Raw genomic sequence first — 19,089 nt, forward strand, 5'->3', positions numbered from 1 at the left:
GACATCCCCCCTCCCCTCACTACTTCCCCCTTCCCGTGATCCCCCTGCCCCCCCTGCATCTCCCCCCCGTACCGGTGGTGAAGGTGGCGTGGGTGGGGGAGCTGCGGTTGCCCCCCGTCACCCCATGGATGCTGACCAGATACTCGGTGTCCAGCTGCAGCCCGGACAGGGGGTGCTGGGCCTGGGTCCCGGGGAGCCGCACCGTCACCGAGGGGCCTGCGGGGAGAGCCGGGGTGAGGGGGAGGCCAGGCTGGAGGGGAGGGGCCCGGAGGGGGGGCTGGGGATCCCCACATCTGAGCTGCCCCCAACACCCCCCCTTGGATGAAATGCCGGAGTGGGGAGGCTGAAGGAGCCGGGCTGGGCGAGGGGCGAGCGGGCCAGAGAGAGCCAATGGCCCAGTGCCCTGGAGATGCCCACGCTGGCCGCCCGGACCCGGGGCAGGCAGGCGAAGGGCGCCGGGGACCTGGGCGCCAGGGACGGAGCCACCCGCCGGGGCAGGGAGCCAGCGAGGGCCGGGGGAGGGGAGTGACGCCCTTCCCCCCGCGCTCACCTTCGGGGGGCCCGTAGCTCAGCTCGTAGCTGTGGACAGGGGCCCGGGGCGGGCGCCAGTGCAGCAGGGCCGAGGTGTTGGTGATGTTGACGGCTCGCAGGTCCGAGGGGCCGTCGGGGACTGCGGAGAGAGCGCAGAACGTCAGGGAGAGCAGCCCCCGCCGAGGGGACCCAGGCGTCCGGCTGGCAGGGGTGGGCACTCGTCCTGGGGTCGGGGAAGGGAGGGGGCCCAGGCATCCAGTGGGGAGGCAACGGGACGGGACCCAGAGATCCAGGTGACAGGCTGTGGCACGTGCCCTGGATGGGAAGGGAGGGGACCCAGGTGTCCGGCCGGTGGCATGGGGTGCTGGCCCCAGGGTAGGGGAGCAGACCCAGGTGTCCAGCGCTGGCCCTGGGGCAGAGGGACCCAGGCGTCCAGCCGGTGGCATGGGGTGCTGGCCCCAGGGCAGGGGAGCAGACCCAACTGTCCAGCGCTGGCCCTGGGGCAGAGGGACCCAGGCGTCCGGCCCTTACCCGTGGTGACGTAGCCCACCAGTGGCTCGCTCTCCTCGAAGCCCCGGATGGCCATGACGCTGACCTCGTAGCTGGCCCCGGGGATCAGCCCCTCGAGCGTCGTCGGCAGCCGGGTGCCCTCGACCATCACGCTCTGCGGCTCCCCTGGGGCGACAGGTGGGTCAGGGCGCGCTGGGGGCGGGGCCACGTGTCGGGGGCGGGGCCGGGGCACAGGGCCAGTATGGGGAGCTGTTCTGCAGGCAGTTCTTGGGACTCTGGGAGCACTGTGGGGTGCTCAGTGTGGGGCGCTATGGGGGGGTCACTGAGCTCCAGGGCCCAGCGGGGGAGGGCCGGGGGCCACGGTGTGGAAGCAGCAAGGGGCGCTGTGGGGGCGAGCAAGGGGCGCTGTGGGGAGTCGGTTTGGGGCACTGTGGGGAGCCAGTGAGGGGCGCTGTGGGGAGCCGGTTTGGGGTGTTGGGGAGTGCAGCAGGGGGCACTGTGGGGGGGCCAGTGAGGGACGCTGTGGGGAGCCGGTTTGGGGTGCTATGGGGGGCCAGTGAGGGGCGCTGTGGAGAGCTGGTTTGGGGCATTGTGGGGGGCCAGCGAGGGGTGCTGTGGGGGGGCAAGCGAGGGATGCTGTGGGGAGTTGGTTTGGGGCGCTGTGGGGGGAGCAGGGGGGTGCTGTGGGGCACTTACCCCCGTCGCTCAGCTGGAAGGACACCTTGTAGTGGTCAACGTGGGTGGATGGGGCCCCCCAGGTCACCCCCACCGAGGTTTCACGGACGTCGTTGAAGCGCAGGTCCCGGGGGCTCTCCAGCTCTGGGGAGACATAGGGGTCAGAGGGGCCCCATGGGCCTTCAGGCGGAGCCAGCTGGGGGGCCCCTTACCAGCATGACCACTGGGGGGACAGTACCTGCGGAGCCCCGTCCCCCCTCAGCCGGGTTGGGGGGCTGAGACCCGTCAGTGCCCCCCACTATCACCCCCTGGCACTCACCCAACCGCCTGTCCCTCCCTCCCTCTGTCACGGGCTCCACACACTCCATCTGTCCCACCCCCCGGCCCCTCTCACCAGGGATGGGGCAGGGGGCAGCAGGGGGCTGTCATGTTATTGACATAAACTGGGACCATATAGAACATGGTTGCAACCAAGGTCCTGTAGTGGCACCAGATCTTGCACAAAGGGGGTCAGATAAGGTGTCGATGAGGAGGTGAGGGTGGCTAGTTAGGATTATGCCACCTGGGTGCAGGTCTCATTTGGTATTTAACGTTATCAGTGTTGGCTCTGTACTGTCTGTAGTTCACACGTGTGCTCCGTTTCTGGGGGACACTCCAGACAAGTTGGGGTCAGCTCCGCCCAGCCTGCTGGATGGCCCATGACGGACCATGGGCGACACACCTGACCCACTGCGAGAAGGCAGACACGCCGTGGGACCCAGCCAGGCAGGCGGGGACAGGCCTAAGGACCGGACTCCGGCGTTGGCCGTTACTGGATGTCATTGATTCCATGTCACCAACTCTTGCGCTCGTCGCTGTCTTTTTCTTTTACGAATAAACCTCTAAATTTTAGATTCGAAAGGGTTGGCCAGTGTGATTTGTGGGTAAGATCTGATTTGTGCATTGACCTGGGTATGGGGCTTGGTCCTTTCGGATCGAATCTTTTTTCTTTTACTGGGGTATTGGTTTTCATAACCATTTGTCCCCATAACGAGTGGCACTGGTGGTGATACAGGGAAACTGGGGTGTCTAAGGGAATTGCTTGTGTGACTTGTGGTTAGCCAGTGGGGTGAGACCGAAGCCCTCTCTGTTTGGCTGGGGTGCACAGAAACCCCAGCCTGGGGCTGTAACTGCCTTGCTCTGAGCAGTTTGTCCTAAACTGGTGCTCTCTGTTGGGTCCCGCCAGAACCAGCCTCGTTACAGAGGCGCTGGGATGGGGAGAGGGGGCGGGGGCAGCAGGGAGGGGGCAGCAGGGGGTACTGGGATGGGGGACAGCTGGGCTCGGTGCCGCAGCGGGGGCCGTACCGAGGCTGCTGGTTTGTGCGGCCCCGCGGATGTTGGCCGTCTCCTCGCCCTGCTGCAGGCCGTACACTGCCAGGCTGTATTCGGTGCCGGGCCGCAGCCCATGCAGCACGGCCGAGCGCTGGGCCCCTGGCACTGGCACCTCCTGGGCGGGCGCCGGCCCCAGCCCGGACCCCCGGCCCGCGTCCCGGTACCGGATGAGGAAGGTGTCAAAGTTGCCCTCGGGCGCGTCCCAGCTCAGCCGCAGCGAGGTCGGGGTCACCTCGGAGATGAGCAGCTGGTCCAGCCAGGCGGCCGTCACACTGGAGGCTTCCGGGAAGGCTGTAGGGGCAGGAGGGGGTTAATTGTCTCTGGGGGAGATGGTACAGGGGGTTGGGGCCAGGCAAGAGGGGGTTAACTCTATCCCATCATGCACCTGGCCAGGAGCCAGGTGTTGACCTGGGGCCCTGGGAGCAGGTTAGTTACTTTTGTCCCATGGGGCTCCGGTGCAGAGTGGAAAGGGTTAACTGCTGTGGGGGGCAATAGAGAGAGGAGAGGAATGGGGGATCAGGAGCAGGGTTGAGGCCCAGAAGAGGAAGGGCTTGTCAGTGGTGCAATGGGATTGTTAGCCCCTGTGTTACCCCCCAGGTGGGGAAACTGAGGCAAGTGGCAGGTATGGGGTTTTTTACATGGTCACCCAGAAGGTCAGAGGCAGAGCTGGGATAGAACCCAGGTGTCTTGGCTCCCATCCCCCCTGCTCTAACCCACCAGACCCCACTCCCCTCCCAGAGCGGGGAGAGAACCCAGGAGTCCTGGCTGCCAGCCCCTCTGCTCTAACCCACCAGACCCCACTCCCCTCCCAGAGCGGGGAGAGAACCCAGGAGTCCTGGCTGCCAGCCCCTCTGCTCTAACCCACCAGACCCCACTCCCCTCCCAGAGCTGGGATAGAACCCAGGAGTCCGGGGCTCCAGCTGGGCTGCAGAGGGAAGACCTGCGGAAGGAAGGGGGCTGGTAGTTCCAGCCGGGCACCCCCCAGGCTGTCGAGGGGCCATGGCCGGCCAGCCTCCCGGTTCGCTGACCTGTGACGGCGTCGGTGGAGACGGGCCCGAGGCGCTTGGGGCCAGAGACGCCGTAGAGGTTGAACTTGTACTTGCGGGAGGGGAGCAGGTCGGACACGACGAGCGTGCGGGATGCCCCGTCCGCGGGCTGCACCTGGGGGTTGCCCTCCGCGTCCCGGTACTGGAGGAGGAAGGAGTCGAAGGCCCCAGCCTGGACGGTCCAGGAGAGGCGGACGGAGTCTTTGGTGACCTCGGAGGTCGAGAGCTCTCCCAGCTTGGGCTGCGTGGCACCTTCGTCCTCCTCCTCGTCTTCCTCCTCCTGCCGGCCTGGGGAGAGGGGAGCAGCTCAGACCCGGCCTGGACCCCGCGTCTCCAGCCCCCACCCCTGTTCGGAATCGGGCTGAAAGCGGCAAAACTTTGGCAAGTGGCCGAAAGGCCAGTATCTTTGCAGGTGGCCTGGCTGCCGATGGGACGCACCAGACCCAACCGGCCCCGGGCCATGGCGCTGGCAGGAGGGTGGATCAGAGCCGATTGCGGCCGGCGGCCCGAAGCAGGGAGGGGAATTAACCAGCCAGACAATCCCCACGGGCCAGGCCGGACTCTCCGTCCCTGGCTCATGTGAAACCCACACGGGCTGTTTCTGGAAGAGCTCGCCGCTGGTTCTGCCCAGCGCGAATGCAGGCCGGGGTGAGGGCCAGGGCTACGCAGCTCAGACCAGGGGTCCCAGGTCCCTTCGCCGAGCCCAAGACTCCGTACGAGCCTGTTTCCTGGCCAGCGCTTCGAGAGGCGAATCGGCATTTTCCCGACTCAAAGCATGTCCCTCGGACCCTCCCCCTGCCCCACGAGGCACAGGGATGGAGAGAAGGGGGCGATTCTATCCCATCATGCACCTGCCGAGGGGGGAAAGGTGGGAGGAGAGAGCTGAGAGGGGGAATTCCCCAGTGCTGACCTGTGACGGCATTGGTGGAGATGGGGCCGAGGCGCTTGCGGCCGGAGATGCCGTAGAGGTTGAACTTGTATCTTCGGGAGGGGGCCAGGTTGGCGATGGTGACTGTGCGGGATCCCCCGTCGACGGGCAGCGCCTGGGGGTTGCCGTCTGCGTCCCGGTACTGGAGGATGAAGGAGTCGAAGGTTCCCTCCTCCACAGTCCAGGACAGATCGAGGGAGTCATGGGTGACGTCAGAGGCCGAGAGCTGCCCCAGGTGGAGCCGTATCCTGGCTCCCTCCTCCCGCGGCACTGTGGTTGGAACAGAGGGGGAAAGTTAAGGGTGAGGTAACAGCCTGCGGGGCAAACAGAGGCAGCTTCCCCCACTGTGGAGCCATGGGATCAGGCTCTCTGCAAACTCAGGCAGTATCGTCTCTGATGTCCGGAGCAAGTGGCCCCTCTGTGGGGTGGAAATAGGGGAGCAAAGTGACTGACAGAGGCAAGATCCCTTGGATGTGGCCTCTGGTGCCATGATTGCACCAAGCAAAGTGATGTGGAAGAGGGTGGTTGGGAGCGAAGGAACGTGGAAAGGGCCCTGGCAGAGGAGGGGACAGCTGGAGGAGTGGTGGGAAGAGAGGAGGAGTGAAAAAATGTCCAAGAGAAGAAAGGGGCAAAGGGAGACAAGGAGGGAAGGATCCCGGAGGAGGAAACGCCGCACAGGGACAGGAGAGGCAGGAGAGTGGGAAGGCAGGGGAAGAGCAAAGCAGTGAAGGGGGGTCCTGGGAAAGACTTGGTGGGGGGAGAAGGAAGGAGGCAGGCGCTGGCTGGGAACCTCCTCCTAGCAGCTGCTGACCTGTGACGGTGTCGGTGGAGACGGGGCCGAGGCGCTTGCGGCCGGAGATGCCGTAGAGGTTGAACTTGTATCGGCGGGAAGGGGCCAGGTTGGCGACGGTGACTGTGCGGGATCCCCCGTCCACGGGAAGCACCTGGGGTTTGCCCTCTGCATCCTTGTACTGGAGGAGGAAGGAGTCGAAGGTCCCGGCCTGGACGGTCCAGGAGAGCAGGGCGGAGTCGTGGGTGATGTCGGAGGCCAAGAGCTCCCCCAGGCTGGGCTGGGGGGCAGGTTCCTCCTCCCTCGGCACCGCGGCTGGAACAGAGAGAGGGGGGTGAAGGGTGCGGATGGGGTTGGGGGCAGTTTGCCGGGTCCTTGGGGGGGCGGGTAATTCTTAGCCAGAGGGGATCTGCAGGGAGGATTAGTGGGGGGAGGGTGCAGGGAGCCCCGGGGACTGGCCCCAGGACACAGCCAGACCCTGCTGCTGGGAAGGAGAGCTGGGGACAGACAGTTGGACAGGGCATGTCTGCAAAGAGGACCCCACGTTCCTGGGTTCCCCGCGGCCATCCCGCCTCCATGGAGGGGTCGGCCCAAACCTCGGTGAGAGCTGAGCTGAGATGGGAGAAGAGAGAGGGAAGGAAGTGAGAGAGAAAGAGAAGGGGGTGAACTAAAGCCTCCAATGTCAATGGAAAAATCCTCACTGACACCCATCCAGCCCCAGACACGCCCATATCACCATCTTCATACGCTCCCCTCCAACCATCCATCCATGGCCAGTCACATCCATCTATCCAGGTATCCATGACCTTACCCACCATAGCCCTTGTACCTGCCCCCTGCAGAAGGGTTACCCAGACACGCACACCTCTGCCGTGAATCGCCCAAAACACCCATTCATAAACGCCATCCATCCCCATACGCATCCATCCATCTCCATATACATTCATCCCCATACATGTCCATTCATCTACTTATCCATCCATCCCCATCCATCCATCTCCTTATCCAGCCGCTCCATCCCCATCCATCCATCCCCTTAGCCTTCCATCCCCATACACATCCATTCATCTCTCCCCTTAGACATGCATTCGTCTATCTATCCATCCATGACCATCCCCTCCCTCCATCCATTCATCCCCATACAGATCCCTTAATCAGTCTATCCATCCATGAGATCCTCTCCATCCATCCATCCCTCCTCACCGATTTCCATACACAGCCATCCATCTATTATTCATTTATCCAGGCACATTGATCCATCTATCTGTCTGTCTATCCACTCATCCATCCCCATCCAAACTCCTCTATCTGTTGAATGGCTGGGAGACGGGTGGTGGAGGTTGGAGTCTGGGAAGCATCTTGGAGTCTGGGAAGCGGCTGGCAGCGGCTGTCACCACCCACTGCAAAGCAAAGGGGGTTGAAGGGGACGGAGCTATGCCCCCGAAGCAGCCGCTGACCTGTGACGGCGTCGGTGGAGACGGGGCCGAGGCGCATGCGGCCGGAGATGCCGTAGAGGTTGAACTTGTATCGGCGGGAAGGGGCCAGGTTGGCAACGGTGACCGTGCGGGATCTCCCATCCACGGGAAGCGCCTGGGCTTTGCCCTCCGCATCCTTGTACTGGAGGAGGAAGGAATCGAAGTCCCCGGCCTGGACGGTCCAGGAGAGCAGGGCGGAGTCGTGGGTGACGCCAGAGGCTGAGAGCTCCCCCAGGCGTCGCTGTGTCCCAGCTCCCTCCTCCTGCGGTGCCGTGGCTGGAACAGAGAGAGGGGCACAGGGTGCGGAAACGCTTGGTCAGGCAAATAGAGGCTGCCCCTGCCTCCCAGAGCAACGGGCTCAGGCTCTCTGCAGACCCAGGCAGTGTAGCTCTGGGATCGGGGCAGAAGGGCTGCCCCAGTGGGGTGGAACTGGTGGCGTTGATGGTGCAGTGGGAGCAAAGCCCTCAGACACCGAGTTCCCCAGGGAAGGGGGCAGAGACGTGGCTCGTGGTGCTGAGATTGGTGCAGGGTAGGCGTGAGGCAGGGGGAGGGGAGGAGCGATGGGTGGGGTGTAGGAAAGGGAGAAAGAAGTAGCAGGAAAGGGGTGGGAGCAGATTTGTGTGACCCCCCCCGCCTTGAGGGGTTTCCCAGCTTCTGGAGCCCCAGACTGAGTCTCCTGCCAAACAGACGACGGCTCTGGCGGCTGCTAACCCCGAGCACAGCCCCAGCCGGCCTGGCGTCGGGTGGGCACAGAGGGACTGGCCGCCCCTGCTGGGCTGTAGGGAGGTGGCTACGTTGGGCAGGTGACCTGGACCAGCAGCCCGGGGGCAGGGCCCAGCCAGCAAGGGGACGGGCGGGCGCTGCCCCGGGGGGCTCGGCTGGGGAGCTGCAGACACAGGCCGGCTCAGGGGTCCCTGCTGCGCCCCACAGGTCCTGGATGGGTTGGTGTGGCTCCGAGATGCCAGTGACACTGACCCGGCAGCTCCAGCCCCGCGGTGACCAGTGTCCCCTGGGGAGAGCTCCCACCCGGCCCAGGACAAGAGCCAGCGAGCCCCAAGGGCCAGCGAGCCGGGGCCAGGCAGGAGAGGACCCTGCCCCCTTAGGGATTATGGGGGGGGACACTCTGGTTTGAGATGGTCAAAGCCACCGTGTGGCAGCGCCCGTCTCAGGGCCCCCAGCCTGTGGGTGCCAGCTGGGTATGGACGTGTCAGGCGAGTCCGTGAGCATGGGGAGGTGGGAACTGGCTCCATTCTCCACATGTCCCAGCTACGTGTTAACCCGACCATGCTGCAAAGCAAAGGGGGCAGGAGGGGAAGGGGCCGGCACCCCCGGAGCAGCCGCTGACCTGTGACGGCGTCGGTGGAGACGGGGCCGAGGCGCTTGCGGCCGGAGATGCCGTAGAGGTTGAACTTGTATCTGCGGGAGGGGGCCAGATTAGTGACAGTGACCGTGCGGGATGCCCCGTCCACGGGCAGCACCTGGGGTTTGCCCTCTGTGTCCTTGTACTGGAGGAGGAATGAGTCCAAGTCTCCGGCCTGGACGGTCCAGGAGAGCAGGGCGGAGTCGTGGGTGACGTTGGAGGCCGTGAGCTCCCCCAGGCTGGGCTGGGGGGTGGGTTCCTTCTCCCGCGGCGCCATGGCTGGAACAGAGACAGGGGGGTGAAGGGGGAGGCTGGGATCGGGTGGAGGTGGGTTGCTGGGTCCTTGGGGGGAGCGGGTAATTCCTAGCCAAAGGGGATCTGCAGAGAGGATTAGCGGGGGGAGGGTGCAGGGAGCGCCAGGGACCGTTCCCAGGACACAGCCGGATCCTGCTGCTGGGAAGGAGAGCTGGGGACAGACAGACGGACGGAGCATGTCTACAAAGAGGACCCCACATTCCCCGGTTGCCTGCGGCCATCCCACCTCCATGGAGGGGTCGGCCCACAGCAGCCGGCACAAACCTCAGTGAGAGCTGAGCTGAGATGGGAGGAGAGCGAGGGAAGGAAGAAGAAATGAGAGAGAAAGAGAAGGGGGTGAACCAAAGCCTCCAGCATCAATGGAAAAATCCCCATTGATACCCATCCATCCCCAACCACTCCTCCAAACATCCCTCCATCTTCATACGCACCCATTCATCTATCTGTCCATCCATGGCTATCTCCTTGATCCCCATCCAGGCCCATAGACATCCATCCATCCATCCATCCCCATAGACATCCATCAATTGATGTATCCATCCATCCATCCCCACCAATCCCCATCGACAACGATCCCTCTATCTATTCACTCATTGATCCATGCACCCCATGCACATCGCTCCGTTCAGTCAGTCTGCTCCATGCACATCGATCCAGCTGTCAAACCACCCCTCCATTCCCATCCAAACTCCTCCACCCATTGAATGGCTGGTAGACGTATTGTGGAGGTTGGCGTCTGGAAAGTGTCTTCCCAGAAAGGTCCCGGCTGGCAGCTCTTGTCCCCACCACTCTGCAAAGCAAAGGGGGCAGGAGGGGAAGGAGCCGGCACCCCTGGCGCAGCCGCTGACCTGTGACGGTGTCAGTGGAGACGGGGCCGAGGCGCTTGCGGCCAGAGACACCGTAGAGGTTGAACTTGTATCTGCGGGAGGGGACCAGGTTGGTGATGGTGACCGTGCGGGATCCCCCATCCACGGGCAGCGCCTGGGGGTTGCCCTCCATGTCCTTGTACTGGAGGAGGAAGGAGTCGAAGTCCCCGGCCTGGATGGTCCAGGAGAGCAGGGCAGAGTCGTGGGTGACGTTGGAGGCTGAGAGCTCCCCCAGGCTGGGCTGGGGGGCAGGTTCCTCCTCCCTCAGCGCCGCGGCTGGAACAGAGAGAGGGGAGTGAAGGGGGAAGCCAGGGTGGAGTGTGGCCCACTGGGACCTTAGGGGGCCTTGTTATTGCCAGCTAGAGGAGTTCAGCAGAGAGGATTGGTGTGGGGAGGCTGCAGGGTGCCCCAGAGACCAGCCCCAGGACAGTGACGGATCCTGCTGCTGGGAAGGAGAGCTGGGGAGAGACAGATGGATGAGGCATGTCTGCAAAGAGGATCCCACATTCCCACCTGGGTTCCTGTGGCCATCCCGCCTCCATGGAGGGGTCGGCCTAGAGCAACCGGCAGAAACCTTGGTGAGCAATGAGCTGAGATGGAAGGAAGAACAAATGAGAGAGAAAGAGAAGGGGATGAACCAAAGCCTCCAACGTCAGTGGAAAGATCCCAGTTACACCGATCCAGCCCCAGAAACGTCAGTACCACCATCTTCATATGCTCCCCCATCCATCCATCCATGACAAGCCCCTCCATCCATCCATCCCCGTCCAAATCCATCCACCTTCCAATCCATCCATCCTCTTAGACATCCATCCATCTACCGAACTATCCATCCATCCATCCATCCCCACCAATCTCTATAGAGAGCTGTCCATCTCTCTATTCATTCATTCATCCATGCATCTGTGACGAAGTTGGGGATTTTTGTCGTGTTTTACATGAATAGCGTGTGTGTGCCTCAGTTTCCCTGCATGCTGCATGTTTAACAAGGTGGTGGGAGAGAGGTTGTTGCTGAGTACCAGGTGTCACCTCACCTAGCAGCCGGGATCCCCATACAATGGCCTGGAGATGGGAAACCCTAACAACTGATGACCTGCAGTCTAAGAGGCCCACCCCAGTTTGACCGTCAGCCGGTTTTGGCCAGTGGGAGGACAAAGGGCTGAGGAGAGACCCCGTGACCTGACCAGCCGGTTCCAGCCAGAGGGGAACAAAGGATGGTGGAGAGAGGGCCCCAGAGTCCTGTTTACCTGGGATGGAGGACGGAGGACAAAGGACAGGGAAGGAGCTGTTGGGGCTGCTGATATCAGCTGCCCAGCTGGGAAGCAGGGTGGTTTTGGGCGGGAGGAGGGAGCAGGCAGAGCCCCCCTGGATGCAGGGGAGACTGGGATGTGCTGGGCTGAGGGAGGCCAGGCCTGAGGCCTGGAGAGTTTCCTGGGCTGGGTTCAACACTCAATAAACCCTCCTGTTTTACGCTGGTGGAGTGTCACTCCGGTCTAGAGAACAGGGGGGCATTATTCCCTCTGGGAGTGGAGGCCCTGGGGGTCCAGAGCAAGGGGACTCCCTGAGGGGGCCCACAGCAGAGACAGGTGTGCTAAGGCTCAGAGAGGTGCGGTACCAGGAGGTGGAGGGGTTGGAGCCCCGAGAGAGAGAGAGAGGACCCCCGAGAAGGGCTGTCACACTGAAGGGGGTTCCCCCCAGGAACCGTACAGGGTCAAGAGTGGGCATGACCTGGGAGTCCGGGACACCAGCCCATACACAGTGACGCATTCACTCCATCTGCTCCACGCACATCGATCCATCTGTCCATCCATCCAAACGCCTCCACCCATTGAATGGCCGGTAGAGAGGTTGTGGAGGTTGGAGTCTGCGAAGTGTCTTCCCTGGAAGGTCCCAAATGGCAGCTCTTGTCCCCACCACTCTGCAAAGCAAAGGAGGCAGGAGGGGAAGGGGCCGGCACCCCAGGAGCAGCTGCTGACCTGTGACGGCGTCGGTGGAGACGGGGCCAAGGCGCTTGCGGCCGGAGACGCCGTAGAGGTTGAACTTGTATCGGCGGGAAGGGGCCAGGTTGGTGACGGTGACCGTGCGGGATCCCCCGTCCACGGGCAGCGCCTGGGGTTTGCCCTCTGCATCCTTGTATTGGATGAGGAAGGAGTCGAAGGTCCCCTCCACGGTCCAGGAGAGCGGGATAGAGTCGTGGGTGACGTCGGAGGCTGAGAGCTCCCCCAGGTTGGGCTGGGGGGTGGGTTCCTCCTCCCTTGGTGCCACGGCTGGAACAGAGAGAGGGAGATGAAGGGCAGAGCCTGGGTGGGGGGAGGCTCCCTAGGTCCTTGGGGGGCCAGGCTATTGCCAGCCAGAGGGGATCTGCAGAGAGGATTGGTTGGGGGAGGGTGCAGGGAGCCCCAGGGACCAGCCCCAGGAAAGAACGGGATCGTGCTGCTGGGAAGGAGAGATGGGGAGAGACAGACGGACGGGGCATGTCTGGAAAGAGGATCCCACATTCCCGGGCTCTCCACAGCCATCACACTTCCATGGAGGGGTCAGCCCAGAGCAACCAGCACAAACATTGGTGAGAGCTGAGCTGAGACAGGAGGAGAGAGGGGGAAGCAAGAACCAGTGAGAGAGAAAGAGAAGGGGGTGGATCAAAGCCACCAACGCCAGTGGAAACATTCTCACTGACACCTATCCAGCCCCAGAAATGACCATACCATCTTCACACGCTCCCCCATCCATCCATCCATCATCCATGGCTAGTCACATCCATCTATCCTGGCATCCATGACCTTACCCAGCATAGCCCTTGTACCTGCCCCCTGCAGAAGGGTTACCCAGACACGCACACGTCTGCCGTGAATCCCCCAAAACATCCATCCAGTTCCGTAAACTCCATCCATCCCCATAGGCATCCATCCATCTATCCATCCACTCCATCCATCAATCCATCCATCCCCATCCATCCATCTCCATATGCATCTATTCATCTCCTTATCCATCCATCCCCATACACATCCATTCATCTATCCATCCGTTCCATCCCTATCCATCCCCATCCATCCATCCATCCATCCATCTCCATCCATTCATCTATCCACCTGCTCCATCCCTATCCACATCCATTCATCCCCTTATCCATCCATCCATCCATCCATCCATCCCTATCCATCCACATCCATCCATCCCCTTATCCATCCATCCATCTCCATTTATTCATCTATCCATCTGCTCCATCCGTATCCATCCCCATCCACATCCATCCAACCATCTCCATCCATTCATCTATCCACCCGCTCCATCCCTATCCACATCCATTCATCCCCTTATCCATCCATCCATCCATTCTTCTATCCATCAGCTCCATCCCCATCCACATCCATCCATCTCCTTGTCCATCCATCCCCATCCACATTCCTTCATCTATCAATCCATTCCCATCCATACCAGTAGACATCCATTCATCTGCTCATCCATCCCTCCCTCCCTCCCTCCCCATACACTTTCATCCATCCATGACCATCCCCATCCATCCATCCCCACTGATCCCTATAAACTGCCATCCATGTATCTTTTCATTCATTCATTCATTTATTCATCAACCCCATACTCATCTATCTATTCATTCAGTCTGCTTCATACACACTGATCTATCTGTCTGTCTGTCAATCCACCCATTCACCTGCATCCACACTCCTCCATCTGTTGAATGGCTGGTAGACAGGTCATGGAGGTTGGAATCTGGGAAGCATCTTCCCAGGAAGGTCCCCACTGGCAGCTGCTGTCCCCACACACTGCAAAGCAAAGGGGGCAGGAGGGGAAGGGGCCGGCACCCCCGGAGCAGCCGCTGACCTGTGACGGCGTCGGTGGAGACGGGGCCGAGGCGCTTGCGTCCGGAGATGCCGTAGAGGTTGAACTTGTATCTGCGGGAGGGGGCCAGGTTGGTGACGGTGACCGTGCGAGATCCCCCATCCACGGGCAGCGCGTGGGGTTTGCCCTCCGCATCCTTGTACTGGAGGAGGAAGGAGGCAAAGGTCCCCTCCACGGTCCAGGAGAGCAGGATGGAGTCGTGGGTGATGTCGGAGGCCGAGAGCTCCCCCAGGCTGGGCCGGGAGGCAGGTTCCTCTTTCCCTGGCGCTGTGGCGGGAACAGAGAGAGGGGGGTGAAGGGTGTGGCCGTGGTCGGGGGGCGGCTCACTGGATCCTTGGGAAGCCAGGTTATTCCCAGCCAGAGGGGATCTGCAGAAATAATTAGTGAGGGGAGGGTGCAGGGAGCCCTAGGGCCCCGCCCCAGGACAGTGACGGATCCTGCTGCTGGGAAGGAGAGCTGGGGACAGAGAAGGACGGAGCATGTCTGCAAAGAGGATTCCACCTTCCCGAGTTTCCCGCAGCCATCCCATCTCTGTGGAGGGGTTGGCCCAGAGCAACCAGCGCAAACTTCAGTGAGAGCTGAGCTGAGACGGGAGGAGAGAGGGGGAAGGAAGAACAAATGAGAGAGAAAGAGAAGGGGGTGAACCTAAGCCTCCAACATCAATGGAAAAATCCCCATTGACACCCATTGAGACCTAGATACTCCTCCATGCTTCCATCCCCATACATACCCATCTATCCAACCAGCCATTCCCTTCCCATCCATCCATTCCCATGAATGCCCAAGGTCCATCCATCCATTCACACACATCCTTCTATGCAGCCATTTGTCCCGCACACCCATCCTTTCAAACACACCCATCCATCTATCTAAGAAGCATTTCTTCCATTCCTGGCTACGTCCCTCTATCCATCCATCCGCACACATCCGACTCTCTATCTGCTGAATGGTCAGCAGCTAGGGTCGTAGATGCCTGAGGCTCAGAAGTGTCTTCCTTAGAAGGTCCTGTCCCAGTGGTTGGCGTCCGGTTGGCGTCCTGATACTGCAAAGCAAAGGGGGCGGGAGGGGAAGGAGCCTGTGCCCCGGGAGCAGCCGCTGACCTGTGACAGCGTCGGTGGAGACGGGGCCGAGGCGCTTGCGAGCGGAGACACCGTAGAGCTTGAACTTGTATCTGCGGGAGGGGACCAGGTTGGTGATGGTGACCGTGCGGGATCCCCCGTCCATGGGCAGCGCCTGGGGTTTGCCCTCCACGTCCTTGTACTGGAGGAGGAAGGAGTCAAAGGTCCCCTCCACAGTCCAGGAGAGCAGGGCGGAGTTGTGGGTGATGTTGGAGGCCGAGAGCTCTCCCAGGCTGGGCTGGGGGGTGGGTTCCTCCTCCCGTGGCCCCGCAGCTGGAACAAAGTTGGGTGTGGATTCAATGAACAATTCCTTGGGGACTTGCCGCAGAGGGGAAATAGGGGGCAGAAGCATCAGGGAGAGCTGGGTGATGGGGTCGGGGGGCACCGGGACTGATGGGAACAGCCTGTGGATGCAAAGCATTGGGGAAGACCCCCATCCCATCCCACGTGGACGTCTGGCGGGTTGGTCTGAGGTGCTCTGGGTTGACACATCTCCTTGCGCGTGAACCCAAAGGGCCCCCAGCCCCCACGGTCAGAGAGCTCAGGCTGTTCAGCCCCTTGGAGAGATGACTGAGGGTTGCCTCAAATTGTGACGCCTCGGGGAGAAAAGCCGTGACAACCCCCCAGGCAACGCCAGGCTCTGTAACCCAGCGGAAACGCGCAGAACACGACCCAGGGGCTGGAAGCAAATGCAGACGAACCCCACTCAGAAATTGGGCCCACGCTCCCCAGTGTGGGGAATTGCTCTCCCCAGGGAAGCCATGTCCTCTCCACCTCTGCACGGCTGCAGACCCAACCCAGCTGCCTCGCTGGGACATGCATTAGCCAAGCCCCAGTGTCCGGGCTCAGTACAGAGGGAACTGGGGAACATTCTCTGGCCCCTGCTGTACAAGGGTCAGACGGGACAATCAGCACAGTCCCTTTTGGCCTTATCCTCCAGTAACTCTGCGTGGAACCTGGCAGGCTCAGACCAGTTGCAGGAGGGAAGGGTGCGGCGGGGATGCTGGGACATCAGTCTACAAGCACAGGGCTGGGACGTTTAGCCGTGAGCTGCCTGAATAAAGAGCTAGCTGAGGTTAGTAACCCTCTTGTGACACCTTGTACCCCATGTTCACACTTTATACAGTTACGATATATTTTGTACAAAGGATGCCTTGTGAGGTATCATTTGAAAACTCATAATCTGCTGGACATCATTGTCCTGTTAAGATGTGTATAACAGCACTGTGTGTAAAGCAATGTATGATTGTTATTGAAACATGTTGCAGGTAATGCCAACAAACCCATTTTTCAGAGGCAAAGACACACTGGCAACCCCAGACAGGCATCAACAAAGTCAACTTGGCTGTCGCTTACTTAATCGGGCATTCTCCAGCAAGGGGAGAGGTGTAAAAAAAAGGGGGTGACCCAAAGCCACTAACACCAATAGAAAGATACCCATTGACACCTATCCATCCCCAGACACTTCTCCAGCCATCCCTCCCAACATCTCTCCATCCCCCCATCCCCATACACACCCATCCATCCATCCCTGGAGACACCTGTATATCCTTCCCCATACACATCCAACGCAAACCAATCCAACTCTGCATCCATCCTTCCCATTCTTATTAACTGGCATCTCTATCCATTGATCCACCCCCCATTCTTCCCCGCATGACCCCCTTCTCTATCCATCTATCCACCCCCCATTCTTCCCCGCATGACCCCCTCTCTATCCATCCACCCACCCTCCCATTCTTCCCCGCATGACCCCCCCTCTATCCATCCACCCACCCTCCCATTCTTCCCCGCATGACCCCCTCTCCATCCATGGATGGCCAGTAACTGGGTCATGGAGGCAGAGTCTGGAAAGTATCTTCCTAGGAAGGTCCTGGCCCAGGGGTCGGCGTCCCTGACACTGCAAAGGAAAGGGAGCCGAAGGGGAGGGAGCTGCGCCCCCGGAGCAGCTGCTGACCTGTGACGGTGTCGGTGGAGACGGGGCCGAGGCGCTTGTGGCCGGAGATGCCGTAGAGGTTGAACTTGTATCTGCGGGAGGGGACCAGGTTGGTGATGGTGACTGTGCGGGATCCCCCGTCCACGGGCAGCGCCTGGGGGTTGCCCTCCGCGTCCTTGTACTGGAGGAGGAAGGAGTCGAAGGTCCCAGCCTGGACGGTCCAGGAGAGCAGGGCGGAGTCGTGGGTGACGTCAGAGGCCGAGAGCTCCCCCAGGCTGGGCTGGGGGGCGGGTTCTTCCTCCCTCGGAGCCACGGCTAGAACAGAGTGAGGGGGGTGAAGTGTACGGTCAGGGTAGGGGGCAGCTCGCTGGGTCCTTGGGGTGCTGGGTTATTCCAAGCGAGATGGGACCTGAAGAGAGGATTAGTGGTGGGAGGTTTCAGGGAGCCCCGGGACTGGCCCCAGGACACAGCCAGATCCTTCTTCCAGGAAGGAGAGCTGGGGACACACAGACAGACAGATGTGACATGTCTGCAAGGAGGATCCCACAGTCCCAGGTTCCCCAAGGCCATCCCGCTTCCCACGAGGGGCCGACCCAGAGCGACCGGCACAAACCTCAGTGAGAGCTGAGATGAGGTGGGAGGAGAGAGAGGGAAGGAAGAAGAAATGAGAGAGAAAGAGAAGGGGGTGAACCAAAACCACCAACGTCAATGGAAAGATCCCCAGTCACTCCTATCCAGCCCCAGACACTCCTCCATCCATGCATCCATCCTCATATACAACCATTCATCTATCTGTCCATCCGTGACCATCCCCTCCATCCCCATCTGTGCCCATAGACAGCCATTCATCTACCTATCCATCCATTCATTCATCCATCCAGCTATTCATCATCCATCCATTTACATTAATCCCCATAGACAGCCATCCAGCCCCCGACACTCCTCTATCCATCCCTCCACCCTCATACACACTAATTTATCTATTTATCCATCCATCACCATCATCATCCAACACCATCTATACCCTTAGAAATCGTTCCATCTACCTATCCATCCATCCCCATCCTCACCCATCCATCCATTTCCATCCATTCCCATCCATCCATCTTCACCCATCCCCATACACAGTCATCCATCTATTCATTTATCCATGCATCCCATACACATCGATCCATTAATTCAGTCTGCTCCATGCACATCGATCCATCTCCCTGTCTATCCTCCCATCTATCCCCATCCAAACTCCTCCACCCACTGAATGGCTGGTAGAGAGGTTGTGCAAGTTGGAGTCTGCGAAGTGTCTTCCCTGGAAGGTCCAAAATGGCAGCTCTTGTCCCCACCACTCTGCAAAGCAAAGGGAAGGGGGGGGAAGGGGCCGGCCCCCTGGGAGCAGCTGCTGACCTGTGACAGTGTCAGTGGAGACGGGGCCGAGGCGCTTGCGGCCGGAGATGCCGTAGAGGTTGAACTTGTATCGGCGGGAGGGGGCCAGGTTGGCGACGGTGACCGTGCGGGATCCCCCGTCCATGGGCAGCGCCTGGGGTTTGCCCTCCGCATCCTTGTACTGGAGGAGGAAGGAGTCGAAGTCCCCGGCCTGGATGGTCCAGGAGAGCAGGGCGGAGTCGTGGGTCACGCTGGAGGCCGAGAGCTCCCCCAGGCTGGGCTGGGGGGTGGGTTCCTCCTCCCTTGGTGCCACGGCTGGAACAGAAAGAGGGGGGTAAAGAGTGGCGGGCAGGGCAGCTCGCTAGGTCCTTGGTGGGGCCGGGTAATTCCTAGCCAAAGGGGATCTGTAGAGAGGATTGGTTGGAGGAGGGTGCAGGGAGCACCAGAGACTGGGCCCAGGACACAGCCGGATCCTGCTGCTGGGAAGCAGAGCTGGGGACAGACGGACAGGGCATGTCTGCAAAGAGGATCCCACATTCCCACATTCCCCGCAGCCATGACACCTCCGTGGAGGGGTCGGCCCAGAGTGACCAGCACAAACCTTGGTGAGAGCTGAGCTGAGACAGGAGGAGAGAGAGGGAAGGAAGAACAAATGAGGGAGAAAGAGAAGGGGGTGAACCAAAGCCACCAGAATCAATGGAAAGATCCCAACTGACACCCATCCAGCCCTGTACACAAGCCTCCATCCCTCCAACTTCATATGCACCCATTTATCTATCTGTCCATCCATGACCATCCCCTCCATCCCCATCTATGCCCATAGATAGCCACCCATCTACCTATCCATCCATTCATTCATCTCCACCAATCCCCATAGACAGGCATCCAGCTCCAGACACTTCTCCATCCATCCCTGCATCTTCATACACA

At 60.9% G+C, this 19,089-nt stretch overlaps 1 protein-coding gene across 1 annotated transcript in view; it reads right to left on the reverse strand.

Annotated features, from left to right (window-relative positions):
- TNXB (tenascin XB) overlaps positions 1 to 19,089 on the reverse strand; it is a 59,511-nt gene that overhangs the window by 3,815 nt on the left and 36,607 nt on the right. The window contains exons 22-37 of the mRNA XM_043497179.1: positions 18,181 to 18,474; positions 16,801 to 17,094; positions 14,826 to 15,116; positions 13,708 to 13,992; positions 11,844 to 12,134; positions 9,850 to 10,143; positions 8,672 to 8,965; positions 7,309 to 7,602; positions 5,873 to 6,166; positions 5,044 to 5,331; positions 4,116 to 4,421; positions 3,061 to 3,378; positions 1,738 to 1,860; positions 1,063 to 1,206; positions 551 to 670; positions 73 to 216 (exon numbers count right to left, since the gene is read on the reverse strand). Coding sequence (XP_043353114.1) covers positions 73 to 216; positions 551 to 670; positions 1,063 to 1,206; positions 1,738 to 1,860; positions 3,061 to 3,378; positions 4,116 to 4,421; positions 5,044 to 5,331; positions 5,873 to 6,166; positions 7,309 to 7,602; positions 8,672 to 8,965; positions 9,850 to 10,143; positions 11,844 to 12,134; positions 13,708 to 13,992; positions 14,826 to 15,116; positions 16,801 to 17,094; positions 18,181 to 18,474 — 4,074 coding nt within the window. The remainder of the gene's footprint in view (positions 1 to 72; positions 217 to 550; positions 671 to 1,062; positions 1,207 to 1,737; positions 1,861 to 3,060; positions 3,379 to 4,115; positions 4,422 to 5,043; positions 5,332 to 5,872; positions 6,167 to 7,308; positions 7,603 to 8,671; positions 8,966 to 9,849; positions 10,144 to 11,843; positions 12,135 to 13,707; positions 13,993 to 14,825; positions 15,117 to 16,800; positions 17,095 to 18,180; positions 18,475 to 19,089) is intronic.

This window comes from Dermochelys coriacea, chromosome 14 (genome assembly GCF_009764565.3).
Source record: "Dermochelys coriacea isolate rDerCor1 chromosome 14, rDerCor1.pri.v4, whole genome shotgun sequence".
Taxonomy (NCBI): domain Eukaryota; kingdom Metazoa; phylum Chordata; order Testudines; family Dermochelyidae; genus Dermochelys; species Dermochelys coriacea.